Below are 13,390 nucleotides of genomic sequence, written 5' to 3' on the forward strand. Positions count from 1 at the left end.
GATTTTAAATTAGGAAATTTTAAAAATCAGTGATCATATGTATATCCCCTCATATGACTCACATTTGACATCTGTATATGGATGTACAAACACAGGTACAGATTGCATTTCTCCAAAGAAAACCTTATCACAATCTGATCTGAAACTTTTTAAATAAGCCGTATATAAATAATTTTGAATGAAATCCCCCCTCTCATATCAGGGAGGTGGGATAACATCATAGGACTGCTCCACAGGGCCTTGACCCCCCGCCCCTATGTAGGCAGAAGATTGTGGTGTCTTGCACAGCCTCTTAGCCGCCATTCTGCTTCAGTAGCATATTTGAAACAAGGATGGATTTTGCTTGCATTCATGAAGTTCCAATCCTTTACAGGGATTGGAAGTTGAGAATTCATGAGAATAGTCGATTTTGAAAAAGATTTGATTTAGAACTCATGCAAATTCATGCTTTTTCTCTTATATCTCATGTTTGGAAGAAAATACTGCCATTCATTTCCGCTTCAGAGCACTTTTTAATGGTCCAGCATTAGCCTGGTTTGCTGAGTATTTCAAGCGAGACCTCTTCATCAGTTATTGCTAGGAAAACTCACTAATTGGCTGACAGCATTGAAAAGCAGGAGCAGAACTGAACAGGCACAGCCTCTTTTGACTGATTTCTTAGTTGCTAGAAGAATTAGAGATTAGCATTTGGCTTTTTCAGGAAATAAGTGTCCTTCTTTCACTCTTTTATTGACAATCATGGACCGTGGTGTCTCCTTGCAGAGTAAGAATGAATTCTGTTACCTGCACATTTAATGGAGAAGAAAATTATTCTAGAGAATATGTCTTCTAGAGAACCTAAAGACAATCCAAGCTGTGCACAGGTGGCTTTTATAGTTATTACACTGTCAAATCAGTGGACATCAAATATATTTAGTGATGTTTGGAGTCGTAAGCAGTTATAACAGAAAAGACCCCACTTCATTTTCATGTGACTTATATGGCAGATCCTAGAAGTGGATTGCTGAGTAGACTAAGGGGCATTATCCAGATAAAGGGAGCCAGGCAATTTATTTATTTATTTATTGCTTCTCCTTCCATCAGGAGTTCCCTAATGGCTTACCTTTCCTCAACTTTTTTTCAACAGTCTTGGCAGGAATCTGGAGGTGAGAGGGACTAACTGGTTCAAAATCATCCAGTGATTATATATTTACTACTTTTGGGGTTTACGTATTGTGGTGTTTATTATTAATGCTATATTTTGTTATATGTTACATGTTAATATTATATATAAATTCCCTCCTTCAAGACCAGTCTGCTTTCATCTCTCAGCCAAAGTTAGATTCTGTTTGTATCTAAAAGTCAAATATCAAATTTGGATCTATTCTGTTACACATTTTTGTTACTCTTAGTGTCTGAAATTTCCACTATAGGCAATGTAGAGGAGAAAACAGAAATACGTCCATTAATACAAGGGTGGAATGCATTTTGGCTTGCAACAAATTATACAAATTGTGGAAATAATGCAGATTGTTTCTCAGGATATCTTTCTCAGTATCAGCTTGGCAACTCAGACTGATTTTATAGAAATTAATGTTTCCTGCAAGGTTCAGAAACCTATCTATTTGAGTTTACTATTAACCTAAATTTCTGTTTGGTTTTTTTTGGTTATCACCCAGAAATCCTCTAAGCTGTTAATTATAGAGGATGTAATTTCTGAACTCAGTAAGTTACAACATTTTTTTTTTTTTAAAAAAAAAACACCTTAGTATTACCTGGTATATTGATTCAGACATTTGATGAGATGTTTACAGTAACTGAGGTTTTGTTGCTGTTGTTATTTTTGCTAGGACTGAGAGACAGCCAGTTTGGTGTAGTGGTTAAGACACCAGGCTGGAGACTGGCCGGTGCTTAGTCCTGACTTAGGTGCAAAGCCAACTGGGTGACCTTGGGCCAGTCCCTCTTTCTCAGCTCTAGGGAGAAGGAGACAGTGGCAAACCACTTCTGAAATATTGCCAAAAAAAGCTGAAGGGTCTAGTCCAGGCAGTTCCCAGGAATTAAGACTGATTCAAAGGTACACATCAAAAGAATTGAAAAGCATGAATTCATGTGGGTGGTACTGCAGATACTTTATAAATGATTCCTGGTGTCTAGGAGGCTGCAAATTCTGAGGACATTTCTGTTTCAAGAGGCAGACTGGTTTCCTTTCCCATGGAACTCTCTCTCTGCACCACTCTTCTCCTGACCATCTCCTGCTGCCTGTGGAATACGGAAGCTCGCACACATGGAGCTACGCTCACGGTGCCAAATGGGGGTGACTGGGGTGACTGGGGCTCAAACGAATTTTGCCCAAGAGGCTATGCTTATGGCTTCACCCTGAAGGTAAAAGTTTACTTTTTAGATGTTCGTTTACTTCTGAATATTCCCTTGAAGTTAGTTCTTCAGCTTTGACTATCTCTTAAGAAAGGCAGTCAAGAAATAACTAACTTGATGCTTAACACTTTTGATTCCATAATTAAAAAAAGGCACTGAGTTTGGTGTAATACTGTATGGCTGATCTAGTCTTGATGTAATTCATTGTTCTGTATTTATGGGTAAATGTTGGAAATTCTGAGAAATGAGGGGAGAAGGGCTGATCTAGAATTTCATCAGGATCGTATTTTCGTAGGTGGAAGATCCCCAAGGGTTACGTGATGATACAGCTCTTAATGGAATCCGTTTGTATTGTAATGATGGCTCAACAATTGAGTCTAGCGTTGGACCGTGAGTAACTGACTTTCTTACCATATTTCCTTTTCTTGTCATGAAGAATGAGAGAGGAGATGTCTGGTGCTCAGTTTACTGCTATCCAACCTTGAAAGTCAGCGTTTCTGATTTCAGGAGGGGAAGGTCCTGAAAGGCTTAAGGGCCTCTTTGAATAAGCAGCTGATGTTGAGACACGGATCAGAGATTTTTGTATTCCTGAGTGGTGCAAAAATAGCTTAGAAATAGTTTGTGGGCCATAGTAAGTGTATCTATTTTACTCCCTTCCATTGTTCTTCCCTGACATGCATTCACTCGAACAATACTCCTTATGGACTTTAGTCTCCACACACTTCTCTAATTGTGCTATTCATGAATCGATAACTCTTTTTTTTCGGGATGCATGGACTGCAGGGCTGAGCTACATGTACAACTGCTGTATGTGAAGGACAGCAGTGTGGTTATTATTAATGTCATATCCTTGAATTCTGGGCATATGTTTTTAATATCCCAATCCCAGACAATTCAGTCACTATGCCAGGGAATATTTTTGTTGCTGTATTAAGCACTGTTGGTAAATGTGTATATTTGCATACATTTATCAGATTATTTAATCAGTTTAATTGCAAATAAATCAGCAATTAAAATGCCTCAAATCAGGATTAGGACAGTATTGGGCCATAGGAGATATTTATGTTTTTGCTTATTTATTGAATTTATATGGCCGCCCACTTACTCTCGGTGACTTACAAACAATAAAAAACTCAATATGAAAAGCATAAAAACAATAACTCCTCACTCTGCTGATGACAACAAGAAATCGAAGGAGCTACTTGATGGGCTCCATCCCCAGGCCCATTGGCAGAACCAGGTCTTCAGGGCCTTGTGAAAGAGTGAAAGAGCAAAAGAGAAACTTGGGGACAGTTTCTAATCTCTGTGGGGATGATGTTCCAAAAGGAGGGAGCTACCATGGATAAGAACCTTCTTCTGGGTCCCGCCAGATGAACTTCATTAGGAGACAGGACCCACAACATTTCTTGCCCTCATGCTCTAGTGCAGGGGTCTTCAAACCTGGCCCTTTTATGACTTGTGGACTTCAACTCCCCCTGGCTGAGGAATTCTGGGAGTTGAAGTCCACAAGTCATAAAAGGGCCAAGTTTGAAACCCCTGCTCTAGTGTGTTGGGTAGATATACCAAGGAAGAGAGGGTCTTTCAGATAACTTGTTCCAGGTCATGAAGGGATTTAAAGGTGAAAACCAGCACCTTGAATTGCATCCAAAAGCAAATTGGTAGCCAATGCAGCTTTCACAGGAGAGGTAACACGTGCACACACCTGGGTCTGCACAAAACCATGCAGGCTACTGCATGTTGCATCTTGAAACTTCTAGATCAGCAACCCAATATAGAACGCATTGCAATAGTCAAGACAGGAGATGACCAGGGCATGAATGACTATGAGCAGGGACTGTTGGTCCAGATAAGGGTGTAACTGGCACACAACCCATAGTTGCACAAAGGCCCTTCTGGCCACAACTGCCACCTGCTCCTTAAGCAGGAGTAGTGATTACATACTGGGTTTGTTTGAGGCAGTGCCACCCCATCCAAGATCACAGGTGGCCATTCTTCATGGACCAAGGAAACTCAACCCCAGACCCACCCGGTCTTTCCCGGGTTCAGTTTCAGCCCATTGCTCCTCATCAAGCCCTTAACAGCCTCTAAGTACTGTGAGAGAGAGGTCATGGCATACTTAACTCAACAAAGTCTGAGACATACAGCTGGATGTCATAAGCATATTGATTATATCTCAGCCCATGTTGTTGGGTGATCTCACCCAGCGGATTCATGCAGATGTTAAACAGAAGTGGAGAGGGTACCAAGACCTGTGGGACCCAGCAAACAGTGGATAAGGGCTGGACATATTGCTTCCTATCAGCGCTGATTGAGAATGTTGTTCCAATTTTCTTTATTGTAAAGTCCCCTCTTCCCAAATAGCACCATGGGGAATGACTACATGGCAGCCAGAGGGGACATTCTATTTTCCCGTGGATTGCCATTTTTAAAGTAGCCAGGAAAACTGAAGTAGAACCTCAGACTTCCAGTGAAAAAAATGAGGCACTGGATTTCCACAGAGGGCTTGCTGGCTGAATAATGACTCACCTCTTCACTAGTGGTAATTCATTCATTCAAGGGTAATAGAAGGAAGTCTTCTTTTTCAGGGGAAATGGTACTTACAATAGTGTAAAACAATCTGTGGAAGGAGAAGACCCTATTGTAATGCATTATGAACATGACATGTATTGGGAAAGAGGTCAAGGGAAGGTTTGGGATAAAAATGTATACCAGTTTTTCCTAAGTCCCTATGGTAGCATCCACAAGACCACCTTCCTCCTATTTCCCCCCCTATAATAGTCAATGAATCAGGTTGAATGTCAACTATTGGTCCAGTTATTTAATGAATTTCAATAGCCAAAAATAGACTCCAACCCAGTTCCTAGATGAAGAGATTATCCTTGAATCTCTTGGATTTATGACAAATCTATATACCAAATAGATGCTAATCCATCTTGGGTTTTTTTTTCCAGGTGGGGATACTGGATCCCAAAGCAGTTTTGTCACACAGGTTTCCTGGTTTCTTTTTCTCTGAGAGTGGAAAAAGCTCAAGGAATTGGTGATGATACAGCAGCTAACAATATCCAATTCACCTGCAGTGATGGTGGTATCCTGAACGGCTCTGGCATGACATGGGGTGAATTTGGTCCATGGAGCAATCGCTGTGCATTGATTGGGATATGTGGGATCCAAACAAAGGTGGAGCGTGAACAGGGCAGTGGCGATGACACAGCACTCAATGATGTGAAGTTTTATTGCTGTTAATGGCTGATCCATATTTCCTCGCCTATAAGTATACTTTTACTATGCATTTTCGAAGAATGTTAATTATAGTTAAATATTAACTTGAGAATGGAGGATATGTTTGTACATAATGTCATGGTAAAAGATACCTCCCTCTCCAAGGATTGGAGAGGTAGAAGGGCAGTGGCAGAACTCAAACATTGCAAATTATTGACTGTCTCCCATCTTGTCAATTTGTTCCAATTCACAGCACCAAAATGTAATACCGTATTATTGCTTGCAAGCATGTAAATACAATTATATTGCATCTTCAAAGCCATTGGTTTCTTTTGAGGAGGTAGCTTGGGCCACAATAATACATATATTGCTTTGGGTTTATTTATTCTTGTATGCATTTCACTTCAGAGAATACAGAAATATTAAAGAAAATATGCTATAACTGGGCCAGGATTGGTTAAGAACCAAAAACAATTGATGCTAAAAGAGTTTTGAGTTTTTTATGAGATATGGAAGATGAGGTACAACAGGGTTTTCTTCTTAGACAAAGCCTACAAATAATAACTTATCCCAATTATCACTTTTCTGTTCTTTAAACACTTACATAAAAGAATCTCTCTTCCAAACCCATGCCTTTCATTTGTTCTGAATGTTTTATTTATGTATTTAATGATTTGATTTCTACCTCATGCCAACCTAATCAGGATCAGTGTATGTAAACAGAAGCACTGAAGCACTGAAGATGTCTCCTAGTTGGATAATGAAACATCTGCAATAAATCAACCAGCAGAATTGCAATTTCTTATATAAAACTCAGGAGATCAGAGAATTGTTTCCAATAAGAAAACATTGGTCAGAGCTTCTCTTCAATAAGGCCCCATTCAGTTGTTTTTAGTTAAGACAGGCATGCTTTATCTTGGGAAGGACCCTCATTGAGACTCTTTGCTTGGAGGCTGTACTGCATCACCTGGTTTCTCCAGCTATCCTGATGCTGCCTGTGTTCAGCTTCAGGTATTCCAAGTTTGGTATTTCCTAAGGCTGACATTCCACTGGTTCAACTGGAGTAGATTTTTTAAACTGACAACCATATGAGCATGATGTTTGGTACTAAGTAAAACTTCTCTATGGTTTTAAAAGCAGACCCACATGGAGTGGATTGTCTAAAAGCAGACCCACATGGAGTGGATTGTCTAAACAAGTTATTATGAGGTTGAGTAATATCAACTTTCACAATAGCCTCCCCAAGCTAATTGTGTTGGATTAGATCCAGAACATAATTTCATTATAGTCATGGCCTCCAATACCATTCCTCTAAGCTTGATGAACTCAAAATCTAATCCATGATCTTTGAATTGTTTATCAAAGATTGTTAATATTGTTAGATGTTAATACAGGGTGTATGAACACACCATGCAGAAATTACACCATCAAATAAAGCATCCACATGAATCTCTGCAAGCAAATTCTTCTACCAAATAGGAGATTTTTATTTTTATTTTTGGGGGCTTTCTGTATCTTTTGGAAGCAAAAATTCTGGCAAAACTTAAAAATGTAAACAGCTGGGAAACAAAAAGAGTAGATGCATAAACCTTATCTTAAGTAAAGATTTTTAGTAAATAAATGCTGGCTAAATAGAACAGTTGAAACATCTATGTTCAATATATTCAAAACAAAACAAAACAATATACATATAATTTTAACATGGATATAAATATTAACTTAGTTAATATCATATACCCTGGTCAGTTGCACTCAACAATTCAGTGTGGCTTTACATGATATTTCCCCCCCCCCCCAAGAATGAGAAGTGTGTACTTAAGAATGGTAAGATTGTAATACTGATGTAGTATGGGGGGGGGCAGAGTGGCAGCATTCATCTGAGCTCTGCCGGAGCCCCTGCCAACAGCTGATCAGCTGGGTGGCAGCCGGCTGAGCCCAAGATCGGCAGTGGTGCACAACTAATCAGGTTTCCCCGGACAGTGTTGGTCACCCAGGGACTGGATGCAGGCACCTGAGGTGTGGCACCTGGCCTGTGGCTGGTTGGGGCATCCTGGGATGAACACTTGGTGAGGAAATCCCCAGAAATGAGGAGGAAAGAGGTGGCACAGGCCAGAGGAGAATAAAAGGAAAAAGTGGAGATAAAGGAGGACAGAGGAGGAGGAGGAAAGGAGACGGTGAACGAGAGAGAGAAGGAAGAACTGTGGAAGGGAAAAAAGGGACACTAGAGGCAAGCAGAGTAGGAGGCAAAGTAAAGAGAAAAAGAGGACAAGAGAGAGTGAGAAGTGGGAGAATACAGCACAGGGCCAGGAATGGGAGACAGCATAACAAAGGAGACAAGAGGAGAAGAAAGGCATACTGACTTGTCCTGCAACCATACCACAGGGTGGTCTCTGCTGGTGGAATTGCACAATGAATGACTGAGGGGAGAGAGAGGGGGGGGGAGGGAGGGAGGGAGCGCAAAGAAGACAAGTGGGCAATCTAGTGACCAGAGGGGGTGCCAGATGCATCAGAAGACAGCAGAGTGAGATGAATCAGGCAATGGGTGAGCCAGTGACCAGAGGGAGTGCCAGAGGCACCAAAGGACCGCAGAAGGCTGATCCATGGGCAAATCAATGGGATGTGCCAAAGTAGATCAGAGAGGAATTAAGCCAGGTGAGTGGAGGCACATGTGCAAGCAACCAGGGTGGGATGACACCAGGGCAAGGGGCAGAACAAGAGATACTGAGACACCAGATCAGTGACTGAGAGCTGGGGAAGAAACTAATTGCCTGGAGAAAGGGACCAAATTTTATATGCAATATGGGGAGAGATGGTCAGTTAAACTTATCATATTGTTTCATTTTGCTATGCCCACACATATAATCAGTCAATATTTACTTACGTAAATAGATAAACAGAATAACCATGGGTGGGCAAAAAAGCAATGGGATCCAAGCAATGTCTGATTTCCTGCAGGCTTCCCCATTGATTTTGCTTGTGGGAAGCTAGCAGGGAACATTGGAAATCATGATCGTGTTACCATAGGGATGCTGCAATGGTCATAACTTTGTGAGCAGTTCTCAAAACATGGGAATTTAAATTCTAAAGGAGTAATGAGTCCTGGATTTTTTTACACATTCTTTAAGTTAGTGCCAATCTTTCAACCAAATCTGGGCAGCTTCCAATCAAATACAATGAAACATTTAAACATTTGTGTTTAATAATGTTTATTATTATTGTTATTCTTTATTACTTCTTTATTAGGTAACATAATGCTTTTGGCATTTTTTTTTACAGTGCACATCCATATCTTTTCAAATTGCCACACACTCTGCTGAGGAATAATGTTTTGCTTAACTATTGTCTTAGTGTATTGTATGAATTCAACTAACTGTGGCTTACTTCACAAATCACAGGCAAGAAAAATTTGACTCCATATGATGTATTTACCAGGTTGTTACGGATCTCTGCTGTTCCTGTAATAGCTAATTCTTTCTGTATTCTTAAGGAAACTGACTAGCATAGCTTTATCAACTGGGAGTTTTACAAGCAAAAACTGTATTACTAGAAGCTTGTTAGTTTAATCCCATATGAATGTATGTATACATTTAATATACCGCAAGAGGAGGATTGATGGCTCAGCGGACAATCTGGGTTTGAAACCAGAGCACTATGTGATGAGTGAACTCTTGTTACTTACGTCAACTGCCCACCTAGCAGTTTGAAAGCATATAAATGCAAGTAGATAAATAGGTACAACTTTGGTAAGAAAGTAACAACATTCTGTGTTGTTATAGCCATGCTGGTCACATGACCACAGAAATGTCTTCAGACAATGCTGGGTCCCTCAGCTTAGAAACGGAAATGAGCATTGACCCTAGAGTCAGATATCACTGGATAGGGGTAACCATTACCTTTTTAATATACCACATTCTACACTGGAGCAACTTTCAGAGGAAGCATATTGATACCTTCCCACAAAATACATTATATTAATCTAAATGTGTATGAACAATTATAATTAGCTATCCTATCCAAAAGAGGGCACCATTGATCCAACCAAAATTAGCAATAGGTACTCCTATTACAGTGGAGATCACTTGGGTCTCCATTAACGATGACTGTAGGCACTTCCTCAGTAATTTAGCCTTGATCATTTGTACTGAAAGTATCTATCCAGTAGAATTTTAACTAGGAATATCAGGACCCGTACTCCATTCTTTTGTTTTGTAGCCTTTACATCAAACTGCTTCTTAATTCTCAATTACACATTTTAAATCCATGGTTTTATTCTGTGATAGGGCACATTTCTAACTAGCATCGATTCTTAGATTGCAATAATAGTGTAGCTGAATCTTCATTTAAAGTACTGATAGCATCTTGATGTCTCTTCCATTTTGTTTTTGTTTTTTACCAAGGTGATGGAAAAGGGATGAGATTAAATTGACATCCGCAAATGTCAGAGTTCAGCAGAGAAAACCTAATTGTATATGCAACTTAGTTCATACTAAATGTATATAGCTGATTTCTATTTCCAATTCCAGACTCAGAGGAACAAGGGGAACAGACAGATCAATGGCTCATTTAAAATATAACAGATTGGAAAGCAAGATATGCCAATGTTGTCACTTCTTTTCCTTCTGGTTTGATGTAATTGGATTTGATGATCTTGAACTTTTAAAGAGAAGACCCTGGAGAATGAAGCCTATTTTTGTGCATTGCATAGATTTAATTTCTCCCATTATGCATTCTGTCTTAAGTCCTAGAGCACAGGTCCCCAACCAGTAGTGGGCTGTGGGCTGCTGGCCACCGGACCATGGAGCCCACAGTGTGTGCACGTGTGCGTGCACCCCTCACTTGTGCTAGCGTTGGGCATGAAAACAGAATTCTGCACCATGCAGAGCAAAAATGGACCGCCGCCGCGCTGTGGGGTGAAAAACGGGATGCCGTGCTACTGGGTGGTGTGAAAACAGGCCAATGCCGTGCCTCAGGGTGCAAAAATGGGATGCCGCTGCATCTCAGGGTGTGAAAATGAGCTGACGCCACACCTCAGGGTGCAGAAACGAGGAGCTGTGCACAAGAATGGGACAGGGCTAGCTAGTATCATGCAAGCGCTAGCCCCACCCATATGTGTCACATGCATGCTTGTGGCCCTGTGCGTGCACATGCGTAAAATGCTTCCTCCACCCTTTTCTTCCAGTCTGCCAACCAAGAAAGTTTGGTGACCTCTGCCCTAGAGTAACATATGAAGCAGGCCGTTGTTTTTTTTAAAACCATGTTTTAAGACTTAATGAAAATTAACCTAGTCAACTCTCTTTAATTGACAAACTGAATGAAGCCATGGCTAAATACTATCTGTGAATACTCCCAGTGCTGGTCCAAAGTGAGCTTTGTGTCTAATAGACTATAGATCCTCCCTTTAACATTCTCTAATGCAAGTCGTATTAAATCCCTTCTTACAGATGTTCTCGGATTATTTTCCTGCTATGGCTATAAATGTATGTTAGACACAGACCACAGCACGATGAGAATTGTCCCATGGGAAAACATTTTTATTTATTTATTAATATATAAAATAGAAAGAAAAATAGAAAAAAGAAATTAGGGGAAGGGAAAAAAAGGGGAAAATGTGAGATACAAGGGGAAAAAAGAAAGAGTTCAAACTCTTTTCAGCACAGTACAAGATAAAAACACCTGAGCCTCAACTTTTTGCTTTTACACATTAGTATACAACTAGCCATTTCTATAACAACAAATCTAACTGATCGACAAAACCAAAGTCAAAGTTTCAATTTTTTCATCATAAGCTCAAAATCCAGAAGTGATATCCAAGTAGAAAAAGTATTCTTCTCTTTGAATAAAATGATCAATTTAACCATTCCTGCTTTATCTTTCTTGTTATGGAAATAGTGTGTATTTCCAACCCTTTCACTTGTCTACTTAAAAGGATCCTTTGAAGTTATAAACTTCCAAACATCTATTTGTACAAAAGAAAACATATGTTTCCTCCAAGATGACCTCGGAGTAAACATATGATGTCCTCTAGCAAAACGTGAGCCCAGTCAGGGAAAACAAGAAAGCATGAGAAAGAAACCTCTATCAATAATCAAGATCAATAAACTATATTGTACTCTGGTGATGCCTATTTCATGATCTAGCTTCCCTTGAAAGGTTGACACCTTCCCAATTAATCTGCAAAGAGAATCTGATAGGCAGCATCTAGACCCGAGGTCCCCAACCTTTTGGGTACCATGGACAGGTTATGTGGAGAGAGGTTTTTCCGTGGACTGGAGGGGGCGTGGTTTCATGTGCTGCTGCATCCTGTGGATGGGGCTTTCCTTGTTTGTGCAGACTGGTTGCTGGCATGCTGCGGACCGGTACTGGTCCATGGACCGGGAGTTGGGGACTCCTGATCTAGACAGCTGCTTCCTGAATCTGGCAAATAATTGTTTTGATAGCTTTTTTCTGAACATCTAGGGTAAAGTTCAGGTGGATTGGTATTTTCGTTCAAGGTATTAAAACCAATCATTGAAATATAACCCCAAAGATTTCCCCCCACAAACCTAATTGGGCCATTCATTCCAATAGAAAAATACAAGTGAGAAAACATTTTGATTGGTTTAGAAAATGATCAGAAATACTGTATATTTATGTATGTGGAATGTCAAATGAACATTTTGAAGATTTTAAAAGAGATCCAGTCTAGCCCAACCTCTTATATCTCATTAATGTTATTTTTCCCCCTTAACTGAAACAGCCACTTAATTCCAATTTCCCTTATATATGTTTATAGCCTTTTCAAAAAAAAAATCTTTTTTATTGTAAAGTACTCATGGATAAGATGTTATGTCTCAAATTATGATAGACAACAGGAGACATCACATTTTGGTTTCATCATAGGAAATGCTCTTCTCAGGTTCCATCAAGTAATGGGAAATCGATAACTGTAGTAAAAACTTTATTGTCTACCCACCAGTTAAGCTACTGGTCTTCCTGAGAAAGATGTGGATAATGATGACATCTTGATTGCAATTTGCTGCACAAATGACTTGACAATAAGAACAGATTTTGCCACTGGGGTCAATGGTCCTAAAAATGGGGTATCAGATGAATATGAAATACTAAAATATTCCAGTTGTATATTTTTTTATTATTCACTGCCCAGGGTTACTGTGTAATCATAAAATAAGATTAAAATTAACACTAAATTCCATCTGACTTACCAAACATCTATTCTGATTTAACAGATCCTTTAAATCCATTGAATTCAAGCCAATGCTGTGCCATCAATATCCAAGGAAGTAGAAAATGTGGTATATAAGTAATGTTCTAACAGGCATGAATATTATATTGTCATTTTTTCAAGCTTTTAGCATTTATTAGTATAAGGTGCAAGGATTCTTCTAGAATTATTATCTTAAAATATATTATAAACTGTATCTTTCAAATTTCAGGACATTTCTTTTTTAGTGGTTTCCTCTATTTGATCTTCTCATCTTCCACAGAAAGCCATCAGAATTGGAGGTGTCTTATATCATGGAAGAATGTAAAATAAGTCTATTAAAATTTGTGGAATTCAGTTTCAAACTACTTTGCTAACAACTCATCATCTTTATTTTTTTCCATATATTTTATTCATTTTTTTAAACATAAATAATAATAGTTGGTAAACAGTATGTTTGCTGGGTTTACATTTGTAAAGAAAAATCATTAATAATTGGTTTCTATAATCCATAATCCACATAGTACATTTAGTTGATTTCCCCTTTTATTTATTTATTTATTTATTTATTTAATTACATTTATATCCCGCCCTTCTCCTTGTGGACTCAGGGCGGCT

At 39.3% G+C, this 13,390-nt stretch overlaps 1 protein-coding gene across 1 annotated transcript; it reads left to right on the plus strand.

Moving 5' to 3' along the window:
• Positions 1–2,190: 2,190 nt before the first annotated feature.
• On the plus strand, positions 2,191–5,844 carry LOC107294236 (vitelline membrane outer layer protein 1-like). The gene is made up of 3 exons (XM_015823449.1): positions 2,191–2,361; positions 2,648–2,742; positions 5,304–5,844. The coding sequence occupies exons 1-3, from the start codon at positions 2,191–2,193 to the stop codon at positions 5,593–5,595; spliced, it is 558 nt and encodes a 185-aa protein (XP_015678935.1). The 3' UTR covers positions 5,596–5,844.
• Positions 5,845–13,390: the final 7,546 nt, after the last annotated feature.

Source organism: Protobothrops mucrosquamatus, unplaced genomic scaffold (assembly GCF_001527695.2).
Source record: "Protobothrops mucrosquamatus isolate PMUCROS unplaced genomic scaffold, P.Mucros_1.0 scaffold1877, whole genome shotgun sequence".
NCBI classification, from domain to species: domain Eukaryota; kingdom Metazoa; phylum Chordata; class Lepidosauria; order Squamata; family Viperidae; genus Protobothrops; species Protobothrops mucrosquamatus.